This window comes from Lycorma delicatula, chromosome 7, assembly GCF_047948215.1.
Source record: "Lycorma delicatula isolate Av1 chromosome 7, ASM4794821v1, whole genome shotgun sequence".
Lineage (NCBI taxonomy): Eukaryota > Metazoa > Arthropoda > Insecta > Hemiptera > Fulgoridae > Lycorma > Lycorma delicatula.
In genome coordinates this window covers 134,992,818-135,018,675 of record NC_134461.1, presented here as the reverse complement: position 1 = coordinate 135,018,675, position 25,858 = coordinate 134,992,818, and the positions used below count along the sequence as shown (strand labels likewise).

Here is a 25,858-nt window from a genome sequence, read left to right as displayed (position 1 = left end):
AACCTAAAAATAAGTTTTATAATCTTTAAATTGAATATGATCAGACAAAAATTCTGAAAGAAAAATCTGTGTCACACATAACTATATCATGAGTCAATACCATCACAAACATACAGACACTAACAGCATATATATAATTTTGTAAATTAAATTCTTTTTTGTCTATATCTTCCTGTGTATTAATTCAAAAGCATAAAAAAACTCAGCTTAACCCACTGAAGTACACAATAATTATTTTTATTTCTTCTCTCTCTCTCTCTCTATATATATATGTATATTCACAAGCAGAGCTATACATTATTTGTAAAATCTTCACTTACCTTATTACATTTATACAGTTGGATGTTTTTGCTTTCTTATTTTTTAAACATATTTATAAACCGAAAAACCAAAAAATGCACAAAGTTGCACAATTCTTTTTATATATAATCATGGGCATTTGATAAATAATCATCATCAGTAAAGAAATAGTATACACAAACTAAATAGATTACAAAAATTTTAAGAAATAAAGAAAATATATTAAAATGGCTTTAAAACAATATTTTTGTAAAATATGAATAAAATACACATTTTTTGTTCTAGGCAATCCCAATTGAGAGTTTAAAGGTAGTTTAAAAACATTTAACACCTTCAATTTTTATTACCTACCTTTTACATAGGACTAGATAAGATAACTTATCACAAGAGAGCTAGAGCTTTCACTGCACGAACGTTGAATCAATCAAATGAACATCCCCTCCAATGAAATAAAATTCAAGGGAATGAAGAACCATTTAATGTTTTTCAAAAAACGTTTTTGATCAACTTCACATTCTAAGGCTATTTTACTAACTGGTTTCTTACTATTTTATCCAATGAAGTTTCCTAATTCCTGTTTATATAATTTTATTTTATTTAACATTAATTTCTAAAAAAAAATTTTGTATGACCACTTTCTAGGCATGTTGGGCGATTACAGATTTCTTGGATTTCTGTTCAACCTCCATTGTAATTGTTTGCCCTATACAACCTACATTTGTATTGTGTTTACAAATTATTAATTTTTTTCATGAGAAACACTATGTATTAGCCAGTTAATGATGTACAGGACTTAATTTTGACTCTACCCTGTAATAAAAGTTTAAAAAATTACTAGTTTTAAATTAACTGTTAACCAAATCATTAATGTTTCTTTAGGAAAATTAAATAAGGTATCATTAATAAAATCATTTCTCTATGATAAAGATTTAAATTACTATAAATTTTACTGCAATATTTTGCTAATATCTAATATAAAAAATATCCTTACCCTTCACAACTGGGAGATTATGTCGAATGACCATCAAAGTAGAGAAATTATCTACTGTTCATGTAAATTGTTTACATAAAATAATAATTTGAGGAAAATCCCTCAAATTATTACCTTTTAAAAAGTTTAATTGGGAAACAAACAAAAAATTTCTTCTGTGATAAATACAAAAATTACAAAAATATAATTTGCAAGAAGCTCTCCACAAAAAACTCTAAGGAAAATTCATCTTTAATGAAAACATTGGTATTAACCAGTGATTCTATAAATTTTAAAATCACTTTAAATTTAAATTGTAATTAAATTAACTTGTCAATCTGTCAATTTCTATAATCTACATTCACCTTTGGACTGCAGTTGCGGAACACTACTGTACACTGTTTGACTTGAATACTCTACGCTTACTTTATTTCTACAATTGTATTATATCTCGAAAACCCCATAAGGTCATGAGTTCAGTACTGCTACTTTTACTCTTTGGAATATCCATTTAGCGTATACAGTAATGTAACACTAAATGAGCATTTCGTTGTATTTCAGGGTGCTATCTGTTTGATATTCGATTTCTCCTAACCTGTGTACAGAGTGCATGAGAAGTCTCTTTTGGCTAGTTATGAAATTGTTAGGATAGGTGCAGCTTATCTTCTATGGATCTAAAACATCTAAGTGGGTTCTACAAAGTTCAAAGCACAGCTGTAAGTGCCTCCACATCTGGTGGTTCATCCACAACAGAATATCAGGAATGATCATTTCAAATCCTGACTGAATAGCATCTTGAAGCTGCTCGTTAACATATCTGCTTTTTCATTCTCTTCTTTTACAAAACTCCATAGTGCACTATCAGGTGTGGTGAGGTCAGGGCTTCTTGGTGGCCAAGGCAAAGGAACCAACTCTTCTGATCCATGTTCGATACAGCAATTGGGAAAAATTTTATTGAGGCATCTGCAGACATTCTAAGCAAAATGCACTGGAGCACCTTCTTTCTGAAACGTAGTAATAATAATATTAATGATCCCTTTTGGCACTGATTCTGGAAGCAAACACATGTCATCATTCTCAGGTAACTGTGTTAACTAACCCATTGAAAAAACAAGGATCGAGATATTCAGCTGTATACCAGCCCAAATTATAACATGAACCAAATGGTGTTTGATTACCTCAAAAAAGTGAGGATTGTCTTTCGCCCAGAAACAAACATTTTGAATATGAAAGCTTCAATAAATCTCTCTCATCTTACAATATTACATTCGTTTTATTGCCTGGTCATGGAAAGTGTTCAAGCAATAACTGACGTACATAAACACATTGATCAAGGTCACTGTCGCTGAAACTCATTAACTGTGGCTGGACAAAAACATTTAACTTTAAAGTCCTTCTACATATGGTCTCACATAGTCAATCTGGGAATCTCTAACTCTGCAAAACATTTGTGTGTTGATTTCATTGGTAATTGTTGAATCGATGCCTCCACAGCAGCAAATGTCTCAGCTCAAGTGCTCGGCCTTCCACTGCATGGTGCACCAAGAACACTTCCTGTTGCAAAAGAGTTCTCTCATGTCAGTAACATTTGCCGTGATTGTGATTTCTTAAAATGCACAAAGAAGTCATTCATAATGTTCCCCAATGTTTTACAAATGCGTTTGTGGATCGACAAACATGCTTACAAACACTCTTCGACACTGAACATACTTGTATCTGTCATTGTTCCACACGAGTATGAGCAAGCATCCCACCATGAATGTAACACAACCGATGACGAACCCCACCAAGGCATATCTTCTCCACCTTATCTAGCAGTAGTACGCTATATCAGTTGTGAGAACTGGCAGCAAAATAGATCTCGATTAATCTTAATTGTGTATTGTGGTACAAATCTTACTTCATAAATGGCCGGCAACATACCACTCTTTCAATGGAAGAAAAAGTTAAAATTATCCAATAGCTGATGAAAGGTAATAAATCAATTGATAATAAAGCCATGATTTTAAACTGGCTCCATAGATGGTAGCAACAAAGAAAAATTGTTCAAGGCACACAGCCAAGGAAACACTTGATAAAAAAAATTCAAGCAGCAGCCTATGAACAAGTACACAAAGCAGTGCAATGAATCTGAAATAAACGAAACCTGCTATTCCCTTCAATGGACTGATACTGAAATCAAAAACTGAATTCTTCATAAATAAGTTAGTAAATGATAGATTGTTAGCTGCATAAATTTAAATGATATCAACTGAAATTCAGTCAAATTTGCAGTGAACCCCAGAGATGTTGACATAGATGGTACTGGATGTACAACATGGATGAAATACGGATTTTTTTAAATCTTTCCAGACAACAAGAGTTTCAGGGTCCACAAGTGGTCTAGAAAAAAAAAATTGGTTGCTTGACCATCTCAGATATAAATTCATATTTTTATTACCCTATTTAATGGCACAAATAGAAAGAACGAAAAATGTCATGTCAACATACTTGAATTTAGTTATGATGTTTTACGATAATGTTTCATTTTTTCCAGCTTCTAGAAGTTCATGGTTTAGGAGTTGATCACATACAGTATCTGATTAACAAAATTTGCTAATTCAAGATAGCACCAGAGAGCAATCTTATTCTCACAATTTAGAAACCAGTGACTGTAAATATCTGGAAATCCAGCAACTGTATAACACAATCTCTAATGTTAGCTATATGACCTTCAAAAAGAAAAAAGGTCATCATATGTGTAACCACATATTCCAATAAAAAAACGTCCTGCTCTTTTCATTGGTGGGGTCAAAAACAAACCATTCCATTAGAAAAAATTGTTACCTTTAAATAAGGTCAAGGTCAATTCAAATCCAAGGTCACTATGAGGTGTCACCCTCAAATCAGAGTAGCTTTTGTTTAGTCATTTTTGTATGTGAAGTATATGAGAAAATCGCTTGGGCGATTAAAATGAAACACCCGAAAAAGGTCCAAAGGTCACTTGTGTGATCACATATTTCACTATAAAATTTTCTACCCTTTTCATTGATGTGTCAAAAATGGGTCATTCCATTAGAAAAAATAATTTTAAACTTGAAATAAGGTCACGGTCACCATGAGGTATCCCCCTTTGTTTAGATAAATTTTTGTATTGTGTTTTTTTAAATACTCTGTGTAAGAGTATAGTTACTTATAAATTTTCAGTGGTGAGAAGCTCTCCCTTTAAAAATTATACCCTTTTAAAAATTGAATGTTTCGATTTTTTTCAATTTTTCAGCTGCAATATCTCTCTGTTAAGAGAACAGGTAGAAACATGAAAATTTCTGAACACATAAAAGGTCTCTATGGTATTAAACTTCAACTTTAAGAAAATTGTGAATTCGAGCAAAAAATTTGTATTTGTTTTAAAAGGAAATTCCTACTTGCTGATCCAGATGATAATCCTTAAAATTTACAAACCAAATATGAAAAACTAAATGTCATATTTCTAACAAAGAGAATCAAATTAAAATTATCAGTTTACTTCTGAATTCTTGGAGCTCAGCAAACTTTAGCAATGAATTTAAAGTGTCAGAACTTATGGTTAAATTAACAAGTAAACTAGTAAATGAACAGGGTATTTTACCTGAATTAAAAAAAGAGCATAAAAGAAGATGGAAATAGTCACTTGATACATGGGAAAAAGGACTGTTTCATTGAAGGAAAATAGTACTAAGTTTAAAAGAGAAAAATTGTAGTGCTTTGCAATTTAAATGAGCTGTTTTGAGTTTAAAAAGAATGCTTACATTAAAATTGGAAGACCAAAATTCTGGAGTTCAGACAAAAATTGTGTGTTGTTGTGTAGGCATCTGGTACTCATCTGGTGTGTTGTTGGTGTAGGCATAATGTATATGTGTTTATACCACCAGAACATAAAGTGAATGATTGATGCTGCCAATCTTATAGTTGGGAATCAATGCCAAACAAAATAAAATACAAACAATGGTGAAAAAGACAGAATTGAAATGATGACAATTGTAGAATCAAGAGAATTCTTTGAAATATCGATTGTTAAACTTGAAATTCTAGATTCATAGTTTTATTGCAAAATCAAAAGGAAAATCTTTTAAAAACAAAAAAAACATCTCATCAAATGAATGGATTGTTCTGCCACTTTTCAGAAGATTATTCCTTTGATGAAGTACAAAAGTATCACTGGGTAAATAAGCAGGCTACCACTTCATCCATTTGTGTTTTATTATCAAGATAAAGAGAAAAATTTTGCATCATAAGTGATCATCTAGAACATAATACCACTACAGTCAATATACCACTACATAAGGCTGCAAGTCAATATAAAAATAAGTATAATTTTATAAATACGTGCTATCACAAAATAGAATTTGGACTTTACATAGAGAATGGCAATTTTTTGCATCGTGTCAAGGTAAAAACATCTGTGAAGCCATAGGGGGTAGTAAAAAGTAGCACTAGATCATTTCCTTTTTTTATACAACAATCGCAAAGTTTGCTGAAATGTCAGTACATATCATAATCATCTGATAGTGAACTTCATCAAGCTGCAAAAGTAGTGCAATTGACACTTCAAAATAAAAACACAATTGCATATATTTATGATGACCAGTGGTGGATCATGTAAATGAAAAACGTGTTTGAAATAAAGACGTGACATCATGTTGTATTTTATCATCCACAGGATAAAAAACTTCATTCCAAATAATTAAAAAAAAAAAACAAGTTTGGATGCCAGTCAAAAACATATTGAAGAAACAGACAAACTTCCATGGAATTCACCACTGTGTCTGGGAGTACTTTTAACATCAGACCCAAAGTCTGTGATATCCCACAGCTGTTAAATAAACATTAAAATGAAAACTGATTAAAGGTGAGAAAAGATTATATAGTCAGTTAATTAATTTTTAATTCAGTGCTAAAGTAGTTCAGGGAAATATTTATTACAATTTATCTGACTGCTTTTTAATTCCATTTTTGAAGATTTTCTATTTAATTTCATTATGGCCTTAAAATCTGACATTATATAAATATTGCAAGCTTATTTACCACACATAATTTAATGTACATCCTGCATTGTCATCAATATAGTTATCTTAGTTTGATATCTGTTTAAATATCCAAATTATTATACTCTTATGCTAACTTAGCCTGGATGTGAAAATCAGGCTGTTTTGCTCAAATTCACAATTTTTTTATACTTACTTGAGTTTAAACTAAAACTTGAAACTTTTATTGAAGTCTGATACCAAACAGACCTCTTTGTGTGTAAATTTCTATTTTTATCTGGTGCCTGATATAACAACAAAGATATTGCAGCTGAAAATTTTTAAAGGTTAAGCACTCAACATTGATATTTTATATTATATAACTATACTTTTATAGGACGTTAATTAAGTAGAAGAATTAATGAATTCTTATGGTTTTTGCCCTGAAAAATCAAATTAATAGAAACAAAACTTGTAGAGAATTAAATTCTGAAAAAATGTAGGATAAAGTGCATAAAATCAAAAAAATTAATATTATTTTAAAAACAGTACATTACTACATTTGTCAGAAAAATACTTATTTAATGCAAACAAAAACCAAATTCTCTTTTGGTGATTTTAAAAAAATTTCTAAAAAAAAACTTTTTTTTTTACTAATTCAGAAATGCAATAAATCATTTGAAGAATTATTTCTATATTGGTATGAAAAAAACAACTGATCAACAATGAATTAAATAATTGAATAAATTATTATTGAATTAATATTTGAATAAATTACTGATCTATTCTGTAAGTTGCATTATGTACATCAGGTAGTGAACTGTGCAGTCAATAGCGAAAGGTTTTCTGTGAATTTTAGTTTGAACGTCATAGTCTGCCACTGAAGTAATGCCATACTTATTTACAATGGAGGAATATGCTGATATATTATCCATTTTGGGTGGATGTAATGGTAAATGTTACACCAGCTTCAGTAGAATATGAAATACATTTTCAGATTGCACGAGTCCAGATCTAAAAACAATTAACGTGACTTTCCACAATCTTCAGGAAACAGGTTCACTATGTAGTATTCGTAGTGGCTATGAACAATCTGTCTAACACGAAGCTGTTATTGGTGGAATTATTATTAATGCAGATCACCGCAATACACGCCAGTTCAGAGCGGTATACATTCATGGCCACCAGATCACCTGATCCAACACCTTTAGACTTTCTATCTTAGGATAGTTGAACAATATTGTATACAAAACAAAAATGCATTATCATGAAAAATTAATTGCTCAGCCGCATTATGGATGTGGCTGAGCAATGGACAACGAAATTTGTTGAAAATGGCAGGCTCATTTTGAACATTATAAACTGGTACGTATAATATACACTTTGGCCTAGTGTACTGTTAATAAATAAAATTTGAATTTTCCTAACTTTCCTTTGTTTTATTCAATTTATCTTTAACAATGTTACTGTATGTAAAACATAAAAAAGACATAGTTTTTTTAATCCAATTTATTGGTTTTCAGCCCAGATCTCTTTAACAGCTACTGCATATGATTCTTGGACCTATTTTATTTGATTTTTCATGTCAAAAACCATAACAAATTACTAATTCTGCTCCTAAATTAATCTCCAAAAAATTTCAATACAACCTCATTTCACCGGGTCGTAGAAATCAAAGAGAAATCTTTCACTAGCTGTAACTCACAAACAAAGCATTTTAGGACAAACGTTTATATGAATTTTTGCTATTATTTACACAAGTAGAATAGGTTATTAAAGTAACAGAAAAACTTTGTGATACATTCTGTATAGAAGTGGGGGGAAAATTGAAGTTGAGAAACTGTTCCATCTTTGAGAAATTATCCTATGGAAGTTTAACTTTGTTCATTTTTATTCGATAACTTTGGGGTACAAAGCGTACATTAACTAAATCATATTAGGTAGGTAAATATAGGGCTTTGATTTGTAAGTCACAGGCCTAGGACAACCCAGTGTTAAATTATAAAATAATAGATGCCTGTGAACGCAATAAAACATGAAATCTTTACTTTGAAAATACTGAACCAAAACCACAATGGATGACTGGTATAATATTCTAAGAAATTCAAACATAAGATGCTGAATTAATTAAGTAGGAAGATTTTTTATTAGTGAATTAGCATACAAGTACATGTAAGATATCTACAAACTACAAATTAAAATTTTTTTTCCCCCCAATGAATAAGAGTAGTGTCCTCCAACCAATAGATCCAGTGTGTCATCAATGCCTAAAAGACCATTATAGAAAGAATATGGTATTTCAATTCATTGAAGAGAAAGGAAATAAAATCAAATTTGTATGATACAGTATGCCTTCTTGTCAAAAGATTGAATTTTGTTACTCCAACTGTAAAACACATGTTTAAGCATTCTTAGCTTATTACAAATGGATTTTTCTGATGATAAATAATACAATGAAGAGGACAACCTATCTCTAAATGAATAGACAAACAGTTCATTGTTCGACTGTCTTTCCAGTCTCTGCATCATCAATTATGGATTGTTATCAAACTTTTAATACGATAGCGAGTTAACTACCGCAGCAGCACTTATGACAATGACATTGTTGTAAATATCCTTACTTGTCATAATGAAGAAATGGATCAGGAAATTCGATCCTCTACATCAAAGGAGGCCCTAGATGCAATAAGACTGATTATCAACTTATTCAGATGCCACAGTACAAACACTTTGCTGCCTCAAGTAATAAATACAGAAAATAATATTAAAATTGAAGATGATTACTATAAACAGGATGCAAACAACAAAAAAATCACACACTTCTTCAGAAACAAGTAAAAGTTTAAAGCAACAATTAGTAAGAAATTTTACATAAAGTTTTATGGAAAACCTTTGCAAATATAGCTTTTTATAGTGCAGTGTATACAAGTAAGAAATGTTTTTAAATTTTATCTAAATAAATAGTAAAATTGTACAATTGTACTGAGTTCATGTGTGTTCCTTCCAAAAGATCTTCTGAATAATCTCATATTTACTCTAATTTAATTATTATTACTTCTATTACATAAAAAATGAAAAACAGTTTAAATATTCCCTAATTTTGCTTTTTTTATTTTTCCTGGCATAAGACAGCAGAGAGAAGGTAATTTTTGTAACTTTCTGAGTAACAAAATTTCTCTTTAACTATAATGTGCAATGGAACCTTGAGTTTTGTTCACAGAGCTTTAACTAATATAATTACACTGTAATGATCATATTACTAGATTCATCTTTTATCATGACCAAATGTCACACATTATCGAATAAAGAAACTAATTTAAATAATGATGAGTTTAAATTCTATTTTATGTCTTAGTAATATTTTAAGGATTACGTTGCACAAGTTATATTAACCTATTCATTCATCTGGATTCAAAACAAGTTACTATTTTTTACTGAGGAAATTATGGTCAGTATTGGTGTCATTATTATTCACATCTTTCCTAATTGTATTTCTATTTTTAAAATAAATATTATAAATAGATAACTGATATACAGTCATATCTGCTAACATCCTAAAAGATAAAATATAATAAGTTAAGCAATTATAAAAAATTATTTTGATGAGATAAGAGCTTCCAGGATATCTCGTCCACACTGTAAGGTCCAATGTCGATTAATTATTTATATTTAGTCCATAAATAAGTTTCCAGTTTCATTCATCGTACTTATGTCCACTAGAAGACCTTTAAATAAAGTCCATAGAATATTTGCTAGTCCATTTACTGAGATAATAAAAAAAAAATATATATATATATATTTTTTTTTATTAATTTATTTACTGTATATGTATCCCAGAAATAATTATGACTATACCTATTAATTAGTTCTCACAGATTTCATTCATCAATCTGCAGGGTTCACCTTTAGTCTATGTGACGGCCCTCAAGTAAGTTGCCATGCATTGTTTGTTCTTATATTGTTGCACAACCTCAGCAATGTGTGTTTGGTTTGCTAAATATGTTTTGTGCATAGGTGGTCTTATGTTAATGTGGCCTCCTAGCAGCTAGGTGATATCTTGTTGATTTTGTTGCTGTTCATCAATTATGTATCTATGAACCTCCATAGGGAGGGTTGGTGAACAGTCATCAACTTCTGAAATTTATTATGCCATCCCTCGACAACATTGTTTGTTCTCTGCTGGCCACTTGTGACGAGGTCATACATGTTCTACAATTTGACAAGAATCTTACATTCTTGGCTCTTCATCAGCATCAAGATCGTCTTCCTCTTATGTATATCCGCTAAACGTATTCCATCAGACCGTCCAGATCCTCTGACATTATTTCAACAATGTCATCAAAGACATCAAGGACATCTTCCACAGGAACAAATGGTAATCCAATACAGTCTTAAACCAACTTTGCTAAATGAATGGAAATGGTATGTGTATATGGAAATGGTTATTGAAATGTAGCGTTGGTTTATTTTTTTAGAATAAATCACCTCTCATAATTTTTTTTGATGAATTATTCCAAGATGATATTGCTTAAATCAACTCAGCAATAATTTTATAAAATTTTTCCATAATTATCACCTACCAACATGGGCAAACAATGTCTGCCTTGATATTATAACATACAGTGGACTGAAAACAGACCTAAATCTTAGTGTAATAAATAAGTGTGAACTAAAAAAAATTGGACTAAAAATCATGGTGGACAAAAATACCAGTGGATGTTAAAACTGACAACAAAACACTGGACATTGGACTTTTTGTGGACCTCAGCGTAAGTGAAATTTATTGTGTGGACCAAATCTCCGCATTCTGGATATTACAAGAGCTTACAACAAAAAATTTACTTACAAATTCTAAGAAAAAAAAAAATCTGATGTGGACACTACATGAATTCCTTGTACACCTATTAAATTACATATACACATTTTTGGCTGTACTTCATTTAAACTTATTTCATTTGTAAGTGAGATATGATCTTCCACACACACGAGCATGCACACACACACACAAATAATTGAGTCAAAAGTATGGAAAACCGTAAACAACTTTAGAACTATTCCAGAAAGAATACTGTAACTTTCAGGTTAAGGTGTTTGTCAACTACTTTGATGAACAAAAGAATTTGAACCCCCTTCTTGGGGGTGGACCAGGGATTTTAACTCAATATTTTAAATGCTAACACCCTTTCTTTTGAACGATAATCATTTTAAAGGTCTCTTTTTTAGATAAGAAAAATGGTATAAATAAAAAGTTGGTACAGTGTCTAATCCAAAATGGTGGTGAATTAAACACTGGATTTTGAATATAAATTACTATATTTACTAAGTTCAGATAATAAAAAGAAATTAAAAAAAAAACAAAATTGCTGAATATGGGGTAGCAAAAACCCTCATGAAACTTTGCAGCACATTTTGTCAATTTAAAGTCGGTTTTTGTGCCTTAAGCAGAAAAAACCTATAATTTATGTGGACATGTTTCAAAATTGTTTAATTTCACAGTGAAATGTTGATGACCAATTTTAAAATACCTTTTTCCAGCAAACAGGGAAGAGCTGGCAAAGAGCATCTTATTAAAATTTTGGTTTAAGTACAGACACAAATTCAGACAGAACATACAAGGAGCTCCACACAGTGATTCCATCGAAACTTGGGGTTTTATTCCTGCCAGAACTGCAAATTACCTGATGTACCTCAACATCAGAGCGAAAAGCAGCAACTTTCTCTCGGATTCGTATATGATATGAGGTTTCATTAGCCACATCAGCCAGCACAAATCATTCAATAGAATATTTAAGATCTCAGTTTTATTAGAAAAAACAGCCCGCTGGAGTGAGAAAGCCGACAAAATAATATATCTCTTATGCCTAAGCCCTGAGATGACTCTATACACAAAAGCCCAAGGATAGTTGTTTCCCTGCTTTGTTACAAAAGGACGTCAGGAATCCCTCTTTGATGTGTTGACCGCATAAAAATACTCAGTCCTTTGCCTTCAATAGTTATCTACCGATTATCTATCAGGGAGCTTAATTTCAGAACCATGGGTGTTCTATATAAAGGTATGTTACTATTAGGTGTTACTATTGTTGCAATGATGAATGACAAAGAAAAAATGAAAGTGAGGATGAATCAGAGTATGAACAAGAATAGAAAGTTTCTTATGCAGAAGGTAAAGGTGCTAGAAATGACCCTAGTATAGGGTGAGGCTGAACAAAAGCCCAACTTCAACTCCATTCAATATTCTGAATCTGAAAAGATGGCGGGATTATGCAACTGACAAATGCAAGAGTAACATGAAATAAAAAAAGTAACAGATTTTTTTCTCAAAGCTAACAGGGTTTTGAAAATTAACAGTATATAGAGTACTGCATTTAGTTTTACAGTAGTGTATAATATAAAATGTGTTTGTGTATAATATTGTTTTATTGCAGTATACAAAATGCTGAATAATTTGCACTTCGCAAAATTTTATTTCATTTAACCTATTGACGTTGGAAAAGCAAAATTAAAATATGCAAGTCTTCAGCTAAACAGTACTATTACAAGCAATTTTATTAGATACAAAACTAGAATCATCTGCTTATTTTTTTATCCAAACTTTTGGGTTGTATCAAAAACACAGTACACAATTGGTTGGTATACTGTACACAGTACAAAGTGCTGTACAATACAGTACACAGGTTTGTACAACAGTACACAGTATTTTGGTTTATTTTTATTGTAGTTTCACAATCTTGATTCAACAAGAATTATTTTTTATCAATACAATAATTCATGATTGTTCAATGTAAAATTTGTTATAAAAATTTATTATCAAAATATAATATTTACAATTTTTAAGTAATAAACCCAGATAAATGTGAAGAATACAGAACAATTAGTTTAACTAGTCATGCATCAAAAATCTTAACTAGAATTCTATACAGAAGAATTGAGAGGAGAGTGGAAGAGGTGTTAGGAGAAGACAAATTTGGTTTCAGGAAAAGTATAGGGACAAGGGAAGCAATTTTAGGCCTCAGATTAATAGTAGAAGAAAGATTAAAGAAAAACAAACCGACATACTTGACGTTTATAGACCTAGAAAAGGCATTTGATAACGTAGACTGGAATAAAATGTTCAGCATTTTAAAAAAATTAGGGTTCAAATACAGAGATAGAAGAACAATTGCTAACATGTACAGGAACCAAACAGCAACAGTAACAATTGAAGAACATAAGAAAGAAGCCGTAATAAGAAAGGGAGTCCGACAAGGATGTTCCCTATCTCCGTTACTTTTTAATCTTTACATGGAACTAGCGGTTAATGATGTTAAAGAACAATTTAGATTTGGAGTAACAGTACAATGTGAAAAGATAAAGATGCTACGATTTGCTGATGATATAGTAATTCTGGCCGAGAATAAAAAGGATTTAGAAGGAACAATGAACGGCATAGATGAAGTCCTACGCAAGAACTATCGCATGAAAATAAACAAGAACAAAACAAAAGTAATGAAATGTAGTAGAAATAACAAAGATGGACCGCTGAATGTGAAAATAGGAGGAGAAAAGATTATGGAGGTAGAAGAATTTTGTTATTTGGGAAGTAGAATTACTAAAGATGGACGAAGTAGGAGCGATATAAAATGCCGAATAGCACAAGCTAAAAGAGCCTTCAGTAAGAAATATAATTTGTTTACATCAAAAATTAATTTAAATGTCAGGAAAAGATTTTTGAAAGTGTATGTTTGGAGTGTCGCTTTATATGAAAGTGAAACTTGGACGATCGGAGTATTTGAGAAGAAGTTTTTGAAATGTGGTGCTATAGGAGAATGTTAAAAATCAGATGGGTGGATAAAGTGACGAAGAGGTATTGCGGCATATAGATGAAGAAAGAAGCGTTTGGAAAAATATAGTTAAAAGAAGAGACAGACTTATAGGCCACATACTAAGACAGCCTGGAATAGTCGCTTTAATATTGGAAGGACAGGTAGAAGGAAAAAAATTGTGTAGGCAGGCCACGTTTGGAATATGTAAAACAAATTGTTAGGGATGTAGGATGTAGGGGGTATTACTGAAATGAAACGACTAGCACTAGATAGGGAATCTTGGAGAGCTGCATCAAACCAGTCAAATGACTGAAGACAAAAAAAAACCAGTTATAAATAGTTTTTTTGTGGAATATATATATTTTTTTTATTCTTCCTGAATTATAATTAACAATTCTCTTATTCATTTTTTATAAATGTTATTTATTTATAACACAGTAAGTGTTATTTTTTATTATTATTAATATAATTAAGTATAAAATATAAATACTTAATTTAACAACCCAGCACTACACTTTGGTACATCTCTTATTTTTATAATAATAAGTTGATCAATTATAAGCAAAACGTTTTAGGATTAATTATCCTATCAAAAATTATGCACTTAAAAGTTCTAACTTAATTAAGTAACATAACAAATGTAAATTAAACTGAACTAAATTAAACACATTTTATTTATGGAATAAATACACAAAAAATTAATTTTCAACATGATTACAATAAGTATATAGTTTTACAGGGAAAAAATGTTATTTTGTTCAGACAGTTGTGTATTTGTTATCTACACCCAAAACTCATTTTACATACTTCATTCAAATAAATCATTACATCAAATGTATAAATTATGTTTTAAAAGTAAGCAAAAAATGGGCTCCAGAAATAAAATTTAAAAAAAGTGAAGGGTAAATGAATTTAATGCCTTCAATCAAGCTTCTCACTCAATAATCAAATTATTTTGTCAATAAATGGTGATTTTTAAACAATTTTGTTGTACGAGTAATGCATATTGCATTAAGCAATGCCTGTAAAACATTATTTCTGCAAAGGGGATTATTAATATTAGCAGTATGATTTAACAAATAACATATAGAAGTGCATGACTTACTACTTGAGCTCGAGTCAGATGAATCATCACTGCTAATCAATCTCTGTAAAAAAAAAAAAAATATATATATATATAAGTAATTCATTATATTCTAACTCCACATTAAACATTAACATAAAGTATGAAATACAATTTTACATTACAGAGCAAACTTTCAGTGAACCACAGATACAAAGATTTTTGTAATTCACTCAATTGCCTTCTGTACTGCTATACTTAGACATGTAGGAACAAACTGTCCAAACCTTTGACAAGAAAACTGTTTTGAAACTTACAGCATTTTGTGAAGCAGTTTAATCTCAAATCAAAAACAGTCTTCCTTGTTCTTCCACAATACGAAAGATAACATCTCAGAAGATGCTATTAATCTCATAAGAACATGATTTCTAACATTTAGATTTTAATTAACACCAAGAATGAATCGGATTTACTTCATCTGCTGCAAAGAGGATGTACCTATACAAGACTTTTTTCTTTCTAATTTAATGCATAAAATAATTTTAAAAGTAAACAATAAAAAATAAAAATTACATAATGTATGGCTCTGACGAACTAAAATTAAAAAATATAATAAACTTGAAAACCTACCACCTCTAAATATTTTGCAATTGATCAAACTCTGAACAAATTAACAAGTCTAGCAATAATTACGATTTTGTTATGATAATTATGACCTTGTTGTCTTTATCCCTGTAGGCAAATGTTATATTACAAATCTCTTTCTCAAGAAATATTCTATCATTTTTGCCACACCCTGTTTTTTATTTTTTATTTTCTAGATTAGCTGGCTTTTATTTTCTTATAACACATATTTTACTTATTTGAATAGGAACAGATATAACAAACAGGATTGGCTTGACCTAGCAGCCACCACAGCCAAAGCTAAGGATTATGTACTTTATCAATATATTGTTTTTTCTATATAAATTTTATGTATGTAATATTACCAAGTATGAGTACGTAAACACAAATTAAATATATCAACTTAGCAAAAACAATTCTTTTGTTATTGTATATGTACATATTCCCTCCTGTACTAATATCTCAAAGACAAAAGTATAAAAACCATTTACCACCAAGATTACAGAATTCAATAATGCTTCTTGTATGTTATTATTTTTTTATTATCAAATTCTGTACTCTTGTACTCTGTACTCTTCTGTACTCTAAACAAATAATTATTAATTTTGGATGTGAAAATATATTTAGTTATATTATTTTATTATAGTATTGAATTACTTTATTTGATGTACAGAGATTATTTTTGTTATTTTATTTATAGTACAAAAAGGGATAATAAAAAGATTAATGAGTTATGTTAAGTAGATATCATATGTTTTAATTTGATTATCATTTCTGGACGCTATTACCTCAACCCAGTAGGATAACCTGTATATCAGCCATTTGTTTAACATTATTTATTATGTTTAAAATTTAGTTTGAATGTCTATTCTGTTTATTTGTCAAATTGACATGATTATTAATAAGAGGTCTGGCTGGCTTTACCTAGTAGACACCTCGGCCAGACTTTTTGTGAAATCCCTAGATAGGTAACAAAGATATCTTGGACACTTCCTATTAATGTAGAAGAATAGGAAGAAGACCACATATGGTGCTAACATTTAATTAAAAAAGATTACACAGAGAATGTGCAAAAAAAAAATCCGAGGAGATACCTGTATTTATTAGAGCCAAAAATATTAGTAGATGAGAACAAAAGTCAGTTATGAAAGAATGAAAATTAAAAAAACAAATAAGACACAGTGTTACACAGGAACTAGAAAATACAGTACTTACTCCTTTACTGGATTTAAATCGCATGATTTAGGTTAACAAAACTAAAAAGGTATGGCAAACATCAAATTTCATATTCTACATTAAAAAAATAATAAATGGCTACATTTCTTGATTCAAGAAATCTTTAATAAAAATTAAAATAGAAAAAAATAGAATTTTACCTTCTAAATACTTTATTTTAATTTTTAGAATTAAAATATTACTTGCAAAAAGATTAGGTTAATGACTGTTGTATGTAAATGGCTATTTATGCAACAGTTTCCATACAGTGTTTATATGTGACAACCAAATGAGAATATTAATATTGGAAACCTCTCTTACTAAATGTAATGTTCATTTTTTCGTAATAAACTTGTACGTTTATATTTATTTATTAATTACTAGTAAATAAATAATGCAATGCTATGATTTAAGACTACAGTGACAAACAAATTAATCTGAGTATTTAAATTAAAGTATTTTTAAAAGAAAAAATATTTAATAGTTAAACTTAATAGTTTGACTCGAATTTCAAACTCAAATTTAATAGTTTATGTATCCTCCTTTGTTTTTTATTATCTCATTAATCCTCTTTGGCATTGATTCACTAACATCAATGATTTTTGATTTTTTTATCTTGAAACCAAACCTGTGTACCTGTTTATCACTTAATAAGATCAGTTTTGGTGCTACAATTAATTTCCCCACATCTTCTTTTTAGTATGGCCCATAATTTTTCAATGGGATTCAGGTCAGGAGAGTTCCCTGGCCAAGAGAGCACTCAAATTTCTTGGTTTTTGAAGAATTCTTTTGCTTTCTTTGATATGTGTAAGGTCCTGTTGGAGAATGAGTTCTAGTTTATTCTGCGTAAGTGGAACTATTTTTTCTTGCTTTTTTTTAACTGAACGTTTTTTTTCATGTTTGTCCTCAAATGTTGCATCTTTAATTTAACATACTTCCTAACATTGTCTACTGATGAAATTTTGCACAGTTACTAAGGTCAGATGACAATACAATATTCTACCATTACTTTTGCAAACATCTCCCCCTCCTATATGAAAGTAAATTAAGGGTGTGGGTGTAAAAAATTGCAAAATCTGCATAACAGCTATGTGGGGTTTTTGGGGTTGCAAATGACAAATCCAATAGCCATTTGACATAAAAAAAATGATAAAAACTTGGTACAAGAGTTGATGGATCGAATGAGAAATCTTTTATAAAACCACATAACAATGTTTGTCGAAAATTGTGACAGTTAATTAAGTAATTTCACTATTTCATTACTTTATATGGTAAATGTTTGATTGAAAATTTGATATTTTATTTCATTTATAACCGCTTCTTTTTCGGTTTCCTTCCCGTTGTCAACAATCTCCTACAAACTGTCATATCAGAAACATTACTCCCACTGGCTCTCAAGTCCCGATTAAGGTCAACAGCTGATAATTTTGCTTTTTCTTATTAGTAATCGATCCTGTGTAGGTGTGGTTTTCTTTTTCCGTCCACATCTTCCTAAATCTTTTCGTGATTTCATCTACAGCACCTAGCCCCACATTACACCCTGGCAATCTGTCCGAGTCATTTGTGTGTGTTTGACCGCTTTCGTGAGGTTATATCCATTGTAGTAAATGGAAACAAATAACAAACGTATAACAGAAACTGACAAGGTCACCAAAAACTAATCGATAATGAATTATAAAAGCACAAAAGCCACCGATTCTATTTGTATATGAACTAACAACATAATCTGAAACACCAAACAGTAAGCAGTCTGCCACAGAACGAAAATTCTCTACAGTAGAACAAAGATTTCCACATTTAGCTGAAAACTAATACAAATCATACCTTGTAGTTGAAAAAATATTACATCGAGACAAAGATACAGATACATTAAGAAACTATTGGTCTCAAGCGTTTTAAATACAACCTAGAAAAACCCTACTTTAATACGAGACCCATATTTATTTTTAATTTGTAAGAATGAGCTACTGTTGGTGATTAAAGAGTTTGATAATGCAGTGGTTCCCAACCTGTTTTGACTGTGACACACTCCACTCTGGATGCCCATGATATTGCAACACTCATTTGTTTTTTATTATTATTATTATTATTATTATTAATAATAATAATGATGATGATACCAGAAATAATAATAATATGTAGTACCTAATTCTAAGAATCCAACAGCCAGTGTACACAGGTCAATATTAACATGAAGGTGTTAATATTTTTTCTAAATACCAGCAGCTTGTCAAGCAGCTTCAGAGAAAGACAAAGGTAAATGTATGGAATACTGACCTATGTATACCAGAAATCCAATTAAAAAAATACATTTTTTTTTTTTTTAAAAACTAATCACTAAAATTAATGCAATGTCTGTGCTCAGTGTGTTCCAAAGAGTTTGTCCAACACTTGGTCTTATGGTTGGACAGGCCAACATACAAATCATTTTCAAGATGAACAGTTCTCATAATTAGCTGTCACTGTAATGGGGATCACTTCCCTGATGAAACTATGAAACGCTTTGATTTTCCTAGTTAATGCTGCTGCTCTGTCAGCACAAAGAGAAGCAATTTTTCTATGAAATACTAACAAATTAATTATTCATACAGTCATAAAAATCTTTGCCTGTTTTAGTTGTTTTAAGATCTTGATAAAATAAAAAATTGTTCCAATACCTAAATTATAATTGAAAAATAAGCTTTATAATTGGCATTTACTACTTGCACCAGTACATTAATCCAACTAAAGAGCATATACAGAATTAGAAATCTATCTACGATAAAACAAATATAAAAATATTTTCATAAATACCTACTAATGCCACACATAAATTGAAACTGACCAATGTTCTGATGACTTACAAACATTCTAGTGTTACCAGAAAATCCCTATGCTGTGCGATGCGATAATTCCCTCAACGAGGTCATACTGAACACTGTTTATTATCAAGCAGGAAGAGTAAATTAAGTATGTTGCAGGTGTTCATAATCACTCAAAATGATCGACAGGGAGAAAAATTAATAAGCATAGTTGCAGTCTCAAAATAAATTTTACTTTATTAAAGATTTCACAGTAAGTATAAATTGCATAATATAGAGGCTTTCTAAACAGCATAAAATTAATTTATAAATTTCATGACATATCCCATGGGACTAGGTGACACCAGTTCGGAACCATTCATAAGATGTACATTAAACTTGATACTTTTATAGATATTCAAGCCGTTATTTAACATGTCATTCGATATTAATTAATAATAAATTAAAATATAATTATATGTCAGATAAAGATGCATGTAGCACAAAAAAATATATATTCTCATCATCGCGATAGGTAATAAAACTTTTTGATAAGAGTTTTTCAGTTTTAATGACTAATCATCGTCTTTCATGAAAAACAGATTACAAGCATAAAAAATTCAATATTTCTGCTTTAATTCAAATATCTAGGCTCAGCAGTAAAAATAAACTGATAAGAGCAGTTTGTAATATCTCATATACAGAATGTATCACAAAGTTCTACCACGACTTTTATAACATATTATACTAGCTAAATATTTTGTGAAATATATTCTGCTAGTGAAATATTTCACTTGAATTTCAGCTACCCCAGTGAAATGAGGTTGTACCGAAATCTTTGGGATAAACAGAATTAGCGATTTCTTACGGTTTTTGACCTAAAAAATGAAATAAAATAGGTCCCAGAAATGTAATTACAAAACTTTTACAGAATTTAATTCTTAATAGAATAGTATAAGATTAATAAAACAAAGAAAGTTAGAAAAATTTGCATTTCATTTAGAAACTGTGAATAACTACATTTGTCAGAAAAGTATTTTTTTAATGAAACAAAAACAAAATTTTTGGTTGTATGAAAAACTGGTTGTATGTAAAATAAAAATTACTTAGAAATTAATTTTTTTATTAATGACAAAAATACAATAAAATTATTTTAAAGTTGGCAATAAAATAACAGCTGATCAACAACAATCCACAATAGTGTATTACTGTTTAAATCACTTTTTAAGGTACATCAAGTATATTGGGTACTGAAAACTATACTGGTTGTTATCAAAGGGTTCCCTATGAATTTTAGTTTCTAGATTTATTATTGATGCAGTTCAGCGCAGTACACAACATCTTTCCAAGTGGATCAGTTTTGCATTTTATGGTTTGGAAGACGCTTATAAGTTTTATCCTTATCAAAATCAGCCAGTAAAACATATCTCCACCCAGGAGATGGTCCACTTCGCTTGGGATGGCAGACTCATTTTAACATTACAAACTGATATGTATAATCCACTTAGGCCTAGCATACAGTTTCAAAATAAATCTTGAATTTTTCTTAATTTTCTTTGTTTTATTCAACTTATCTTACACCATTCTTTTCCGAATTAAATTCTCTACAAATTTTGTTTTATAAGTTTGTTAAATGGGATATAAACACTTAAAACTTTGTACAAAAAAAAAAGAAGTTTGTTATCCCAATTTATTAATTTTCACTACATATTTCTCAAAAAATACTGCATACGATTTTTGGACCTACTTTATTTGATTTCTCAAGTGAAAAATCATAAGAACACTAGTTCTGCTCCTTAATTAACATCCTAAAAATATCACTAAGACCTAATTTCATCAGGGTAGCTGAAATCCAAGAAAACCTTTTCACTTGTCATAACTTGCAAAAGAAGCATTTTAAGACTTATGTTTATATGAACTGTTGCTATTATTTTCATGAGTAGAATATGTTATAAAAGTCCTGAAAGAACTTTGTGATAACACTGTATGCATATAAAATACTGAAGTTAAACAGTATATTGTAATAAACAAAAATTAATAATAAGCACAGACTACCTACAAAACAAAGAGAAATTCAATTTAGACATACATGGCAATGCATCAGAAATTGAAATAAGAGTTCATAAATCTAGAACATACTGATGTACTAACTCCAAAAATTGTAATATAGAATAGTAACACTCCTACCAACATAACAGAAGGTTTGCAACTAAATTATGGATTTTAAGGAAAATTTTATTGTAATTGCTCTGTCTTGTCTTGTCTGCTTTAATTAATTCTGACATAAATCTAATCCTAATAAATAAATCCCAATAAATTAAGTTTAGTTTGCTACTACAAAAAAAAAAATTAAAGCTACACAAAATGCAATCTGTTTTTCACTTATTCTTCTGAACATTTAAAATGTAATTTTTTTATTCTTCTGAGATTGTACTACTTTGTGTATCTTGGATATACGCCCACAATCACTTGTAAAAAAATTAGACTCAAATTTAGCAAAGCAAACCGTTTGGAAAGAAGATCAGTTTGTGTCACACAAGTCCTACAACAAATCAAGATAAATTTTTAAGCTCTACCTGCAATGAAACATCCTAACTTTTTTTAAAAATAATCATCAGAAATGCATCTGAAACCAGTTATCATGAACAAGTCCAACACACCATTTTCAATTTAAACATTCAACTTTCTTTAGTGAAAGAGTTAAAATTAGCAACTATAAAAAAAACCCACCAAAATACAAATTTCATTCAAATCTGGGAAAAAAGAATCTGCATCCTAAATGTAAATAAAATATTGATTTTCACGTTATAATTTTTTTTAGTGATCAAATTTCAAGATTCTGTCTCTATTAAACAGTTGAACAATCTAAATCTTTGAAATCCTTATATAACTCAAACCATTTTAATGACTATTGTTTAGTCATGAAATGAAACTTTTAGAAATTTTAAACCCAAAGAACTAAGATATTATTGAATATTATTGAAAGAACTAAGATATCGCTGGTGAATGGTATATGAATTGTAATAACAAATCTCTAATCAAATAGATAGCGTTTGAATCTTTATTCTGATGGGGAAAAATAAACTGCCCTAAACAGTACAACTAATAATAATTTTTCATTTTAACATTTTGAATTTTTTATTTAATCACTCTCACATCTTAGTTAGATTTTTAAAGTCAGTTTTACAATATTTTTTTTTAATAGTTCACATTTTTACATCTTTTTGTTATGATTATTTATTTTTATTTTGGCTTGCATAAAAAAACATTGCCTATATATAAACATAACTGTTCATAAGAGATGTAGAGAAAAATGGGACGACAAAACCAGACTATAAATAAGGTAAGGCTCTCTCCAGAGTATAAACAATGTGTTTTAATAATCCTAGTATTTCATCTAATTTATTTGTATTATTACATGAAAGTATTTTAAAATATAATATAAATTACGCTATATAATATCATTACATTATAAAAAATCTGAAGTTATAATTTATTAAAAAAATAAAAGGCTGATGCCCAGTAATAGTCACTATAGTTGATAATAATGAACTTTGTAGCATGAAAAAATGCCATGCACGACCAGGACTCAAACCCGGGCAATAATGATATTTCGTAAATGTAGAGAAGAAGGTAATCAATTTATCTTAAAAAATTTTCTAACTGCATTATGCAGGGAAAAAACTTATGGAACAACAGAAACTTTCTTAACCTGATGATGAAAATTAACAATCCTTAATGACCTCATACTCATGATACATTAATTAGGTCTTGAACAAACACGACATCGGAAAAGAAAAACTCAAACGGAAATCAAAATAAACAAGGACAACCAAATTGAAACATTAGTATACAGAAAACCTACATCTAATAATATAAAAATTCATAAAATAAATCATATATCACCCTTGGTCTAATAAAATTAACATATATACAAATATGATTAATAGAAAAATCGAATACACATAATAACAAAGAAGTTAAATAATGAAATACATAACATTCGTACGTAAAACATATAGCGGGTGAAAATGGATGCAATACTATTTTAATAATATTTATAAAAAACAACTATCAAAATAATGAAATAACTACCTTATAAACAAAATGTAAGACAAAAAGAAAAAATACGTAAGTACTTAGACACTAATAATATCACTGAAAATGTTACTAAAACTTACAACAAAGAAATATTTAAACCAGTATACAAACTAATAATAAAGTATTAGTTTGTATAAAACTACATAATAAAATATTTAACAAAAATAAAAATACTAATAATAAAATAATCTGTGTAGAACTTACTACTGTGTTACACAGTTGTAACACAAATTTAAAATTATTACAAGTTAGTAAAGATGACATTACAATAGAAAAATATTGCATATACTTTTCTTTTTTTTTGTCTTCAGTCATTTGACTGGTTTGATGCAGCTCTCCAAGATTCCCCTTACATCCTACATCCCTAATTTGTTGTGGTTTATTTAAGAGAATTTAAATATAATTTAACAATACAGAGGAATAATATGAATCTTAAAATACCATTAGATTCAAAATGTAGATCAGCATTTTAAATTTATATAATATTCATTAAGTTTTACTTTACTGATAAATTATGTATGAAATGAAAGAGCAATCCAAACAGTTTTTCCTAAACTGAGAAGTGTTCAATGTGAGCACAATTTCTCACACGGCACACATCCAGCCAATGGCAGAGTTTATCCTGTACTTTAATATCAGCAAGTCTGGAGTAATCGTCAGGTAGGTCAGCTGGTAACAGCGGCACATACACTTGATACTTTATAAACATCTAAAGATAAAAATTACACGAGGTAAGACCGGGTGAACATGGAGGCCACAGCTAACAAGACCTGTTATCTGGTCCCTGGCGACTGATCCAGCGATCAGGAAGAATTTCAATCGATCGGTGAAGTACAGGATTATGCCACAGAGGAGGCACACCATCTTGTTGCCAAGTAAAGTTCTGTGCAATTCGTATTGCAGTTGAAGAAAGAACCATAATTATACATCAAGTTATTTCATTCCAGACATTCTTGCTTCTGTGAAAATGAACAGCTTGTAAACGTGCTATTGGTATATGGCACAGAAAACGTTAAGTTTGTCTTGTTCACACTGTAGTATTTTGTGAGGATTTTCTGATACACAGATTGGCACATTGAGTGTATACTTTTCCATTAACACGAAATGTTGATTCATCGCTGAATATGACATGATAAAGTCTTCATTGTCACAGCGCATCATTTCATTCAAAAAGCTAGCACAAAAACCATAATTCTGTAGGTTTTTGGCTTATAACAGCTGTTAACGATACGTACAAAGTTGTAAGAATTTCCTTAAAACCCTCCAAACGGACGTCACTAACTGTTAATTTACAACTAGTCTTAGGGACTACGCAAAATAGACTCCCTTACACATTCAACATTGTCTTCGGGCACACTTTGTTATCTTGTACTCTTCCCTTTACAAATAGACTTATGATTTCTAATTGTTTATACCATCTATGAATGTTTTGTCACTGGGGGAATCATAACAGAACACATATGTTGAACGGTAATTACAGATTCACACTCTGCATACTGCCGAACACAGAATACCTTCTGTTGGGAGAGGGGGGGGAGTCGCCACCTTTGCTACTAGCACTTTCAAGCAGAAAGTACAGGAAACAATTTACGAGTTTGCATTTACGAGTTGGCATCTCCACTACCCTAGCCTACAGTTTTCTTTCCTACTACACACTGAGCTGCTGAACTTCATACGCAATGCACATACACCACACCGCTACACAAATTACAACATTTACCCTCGCACAACAAGATAACATTTTATACTGTTTCTTCTTCTAACACTTTCACTCAGTGGTATTGCAGCACCTTACAAAACCAAACCATAACCCTAGGTGAAAACTATTATGCCGATAGATGTATGGCTCGGCATAGCGAGTCTGTGAGTCTCAAACGATGTCCTCTGGGCAACAGGGTGAACCCAGTTGTATGCAGCCCTAGCTCCAGTATGAGCGTGCTCTGCTGGGTCTGTTATGCCAGTCCCAATTAATAATCCTTCAGCGATTATTGGTCCTTTTGGAAAAAACTATTAAAAAACCT

General features: G+C 30.2%; 1 protein-coding gene across 10 annotated transcripts in view; it reads right to left on the bottom strand.

Moving 5' to 3' along the window:
• Positions 1-25,858, bottom strand: part of LOC142328448 (uncharacterized) — a 191,911-nt gene that overhangs the window by 68,747 nt on the left and 97,306 nt on the right. For all 10 annotated transcript variants that reach the window (XM_075372223.1, XM_075372219.1, XM_075372225.1 and 7 more), the window contains one exon: positions 15,160-15,202. In XM_075372223.1, coding sequence (XP_075228338.1) covers positions 15,160-15,202 — 43 coding nt within the window. The remainder of the gene's footprint in view (positions 1-15,159; positions 15,203-25,858) is intronic.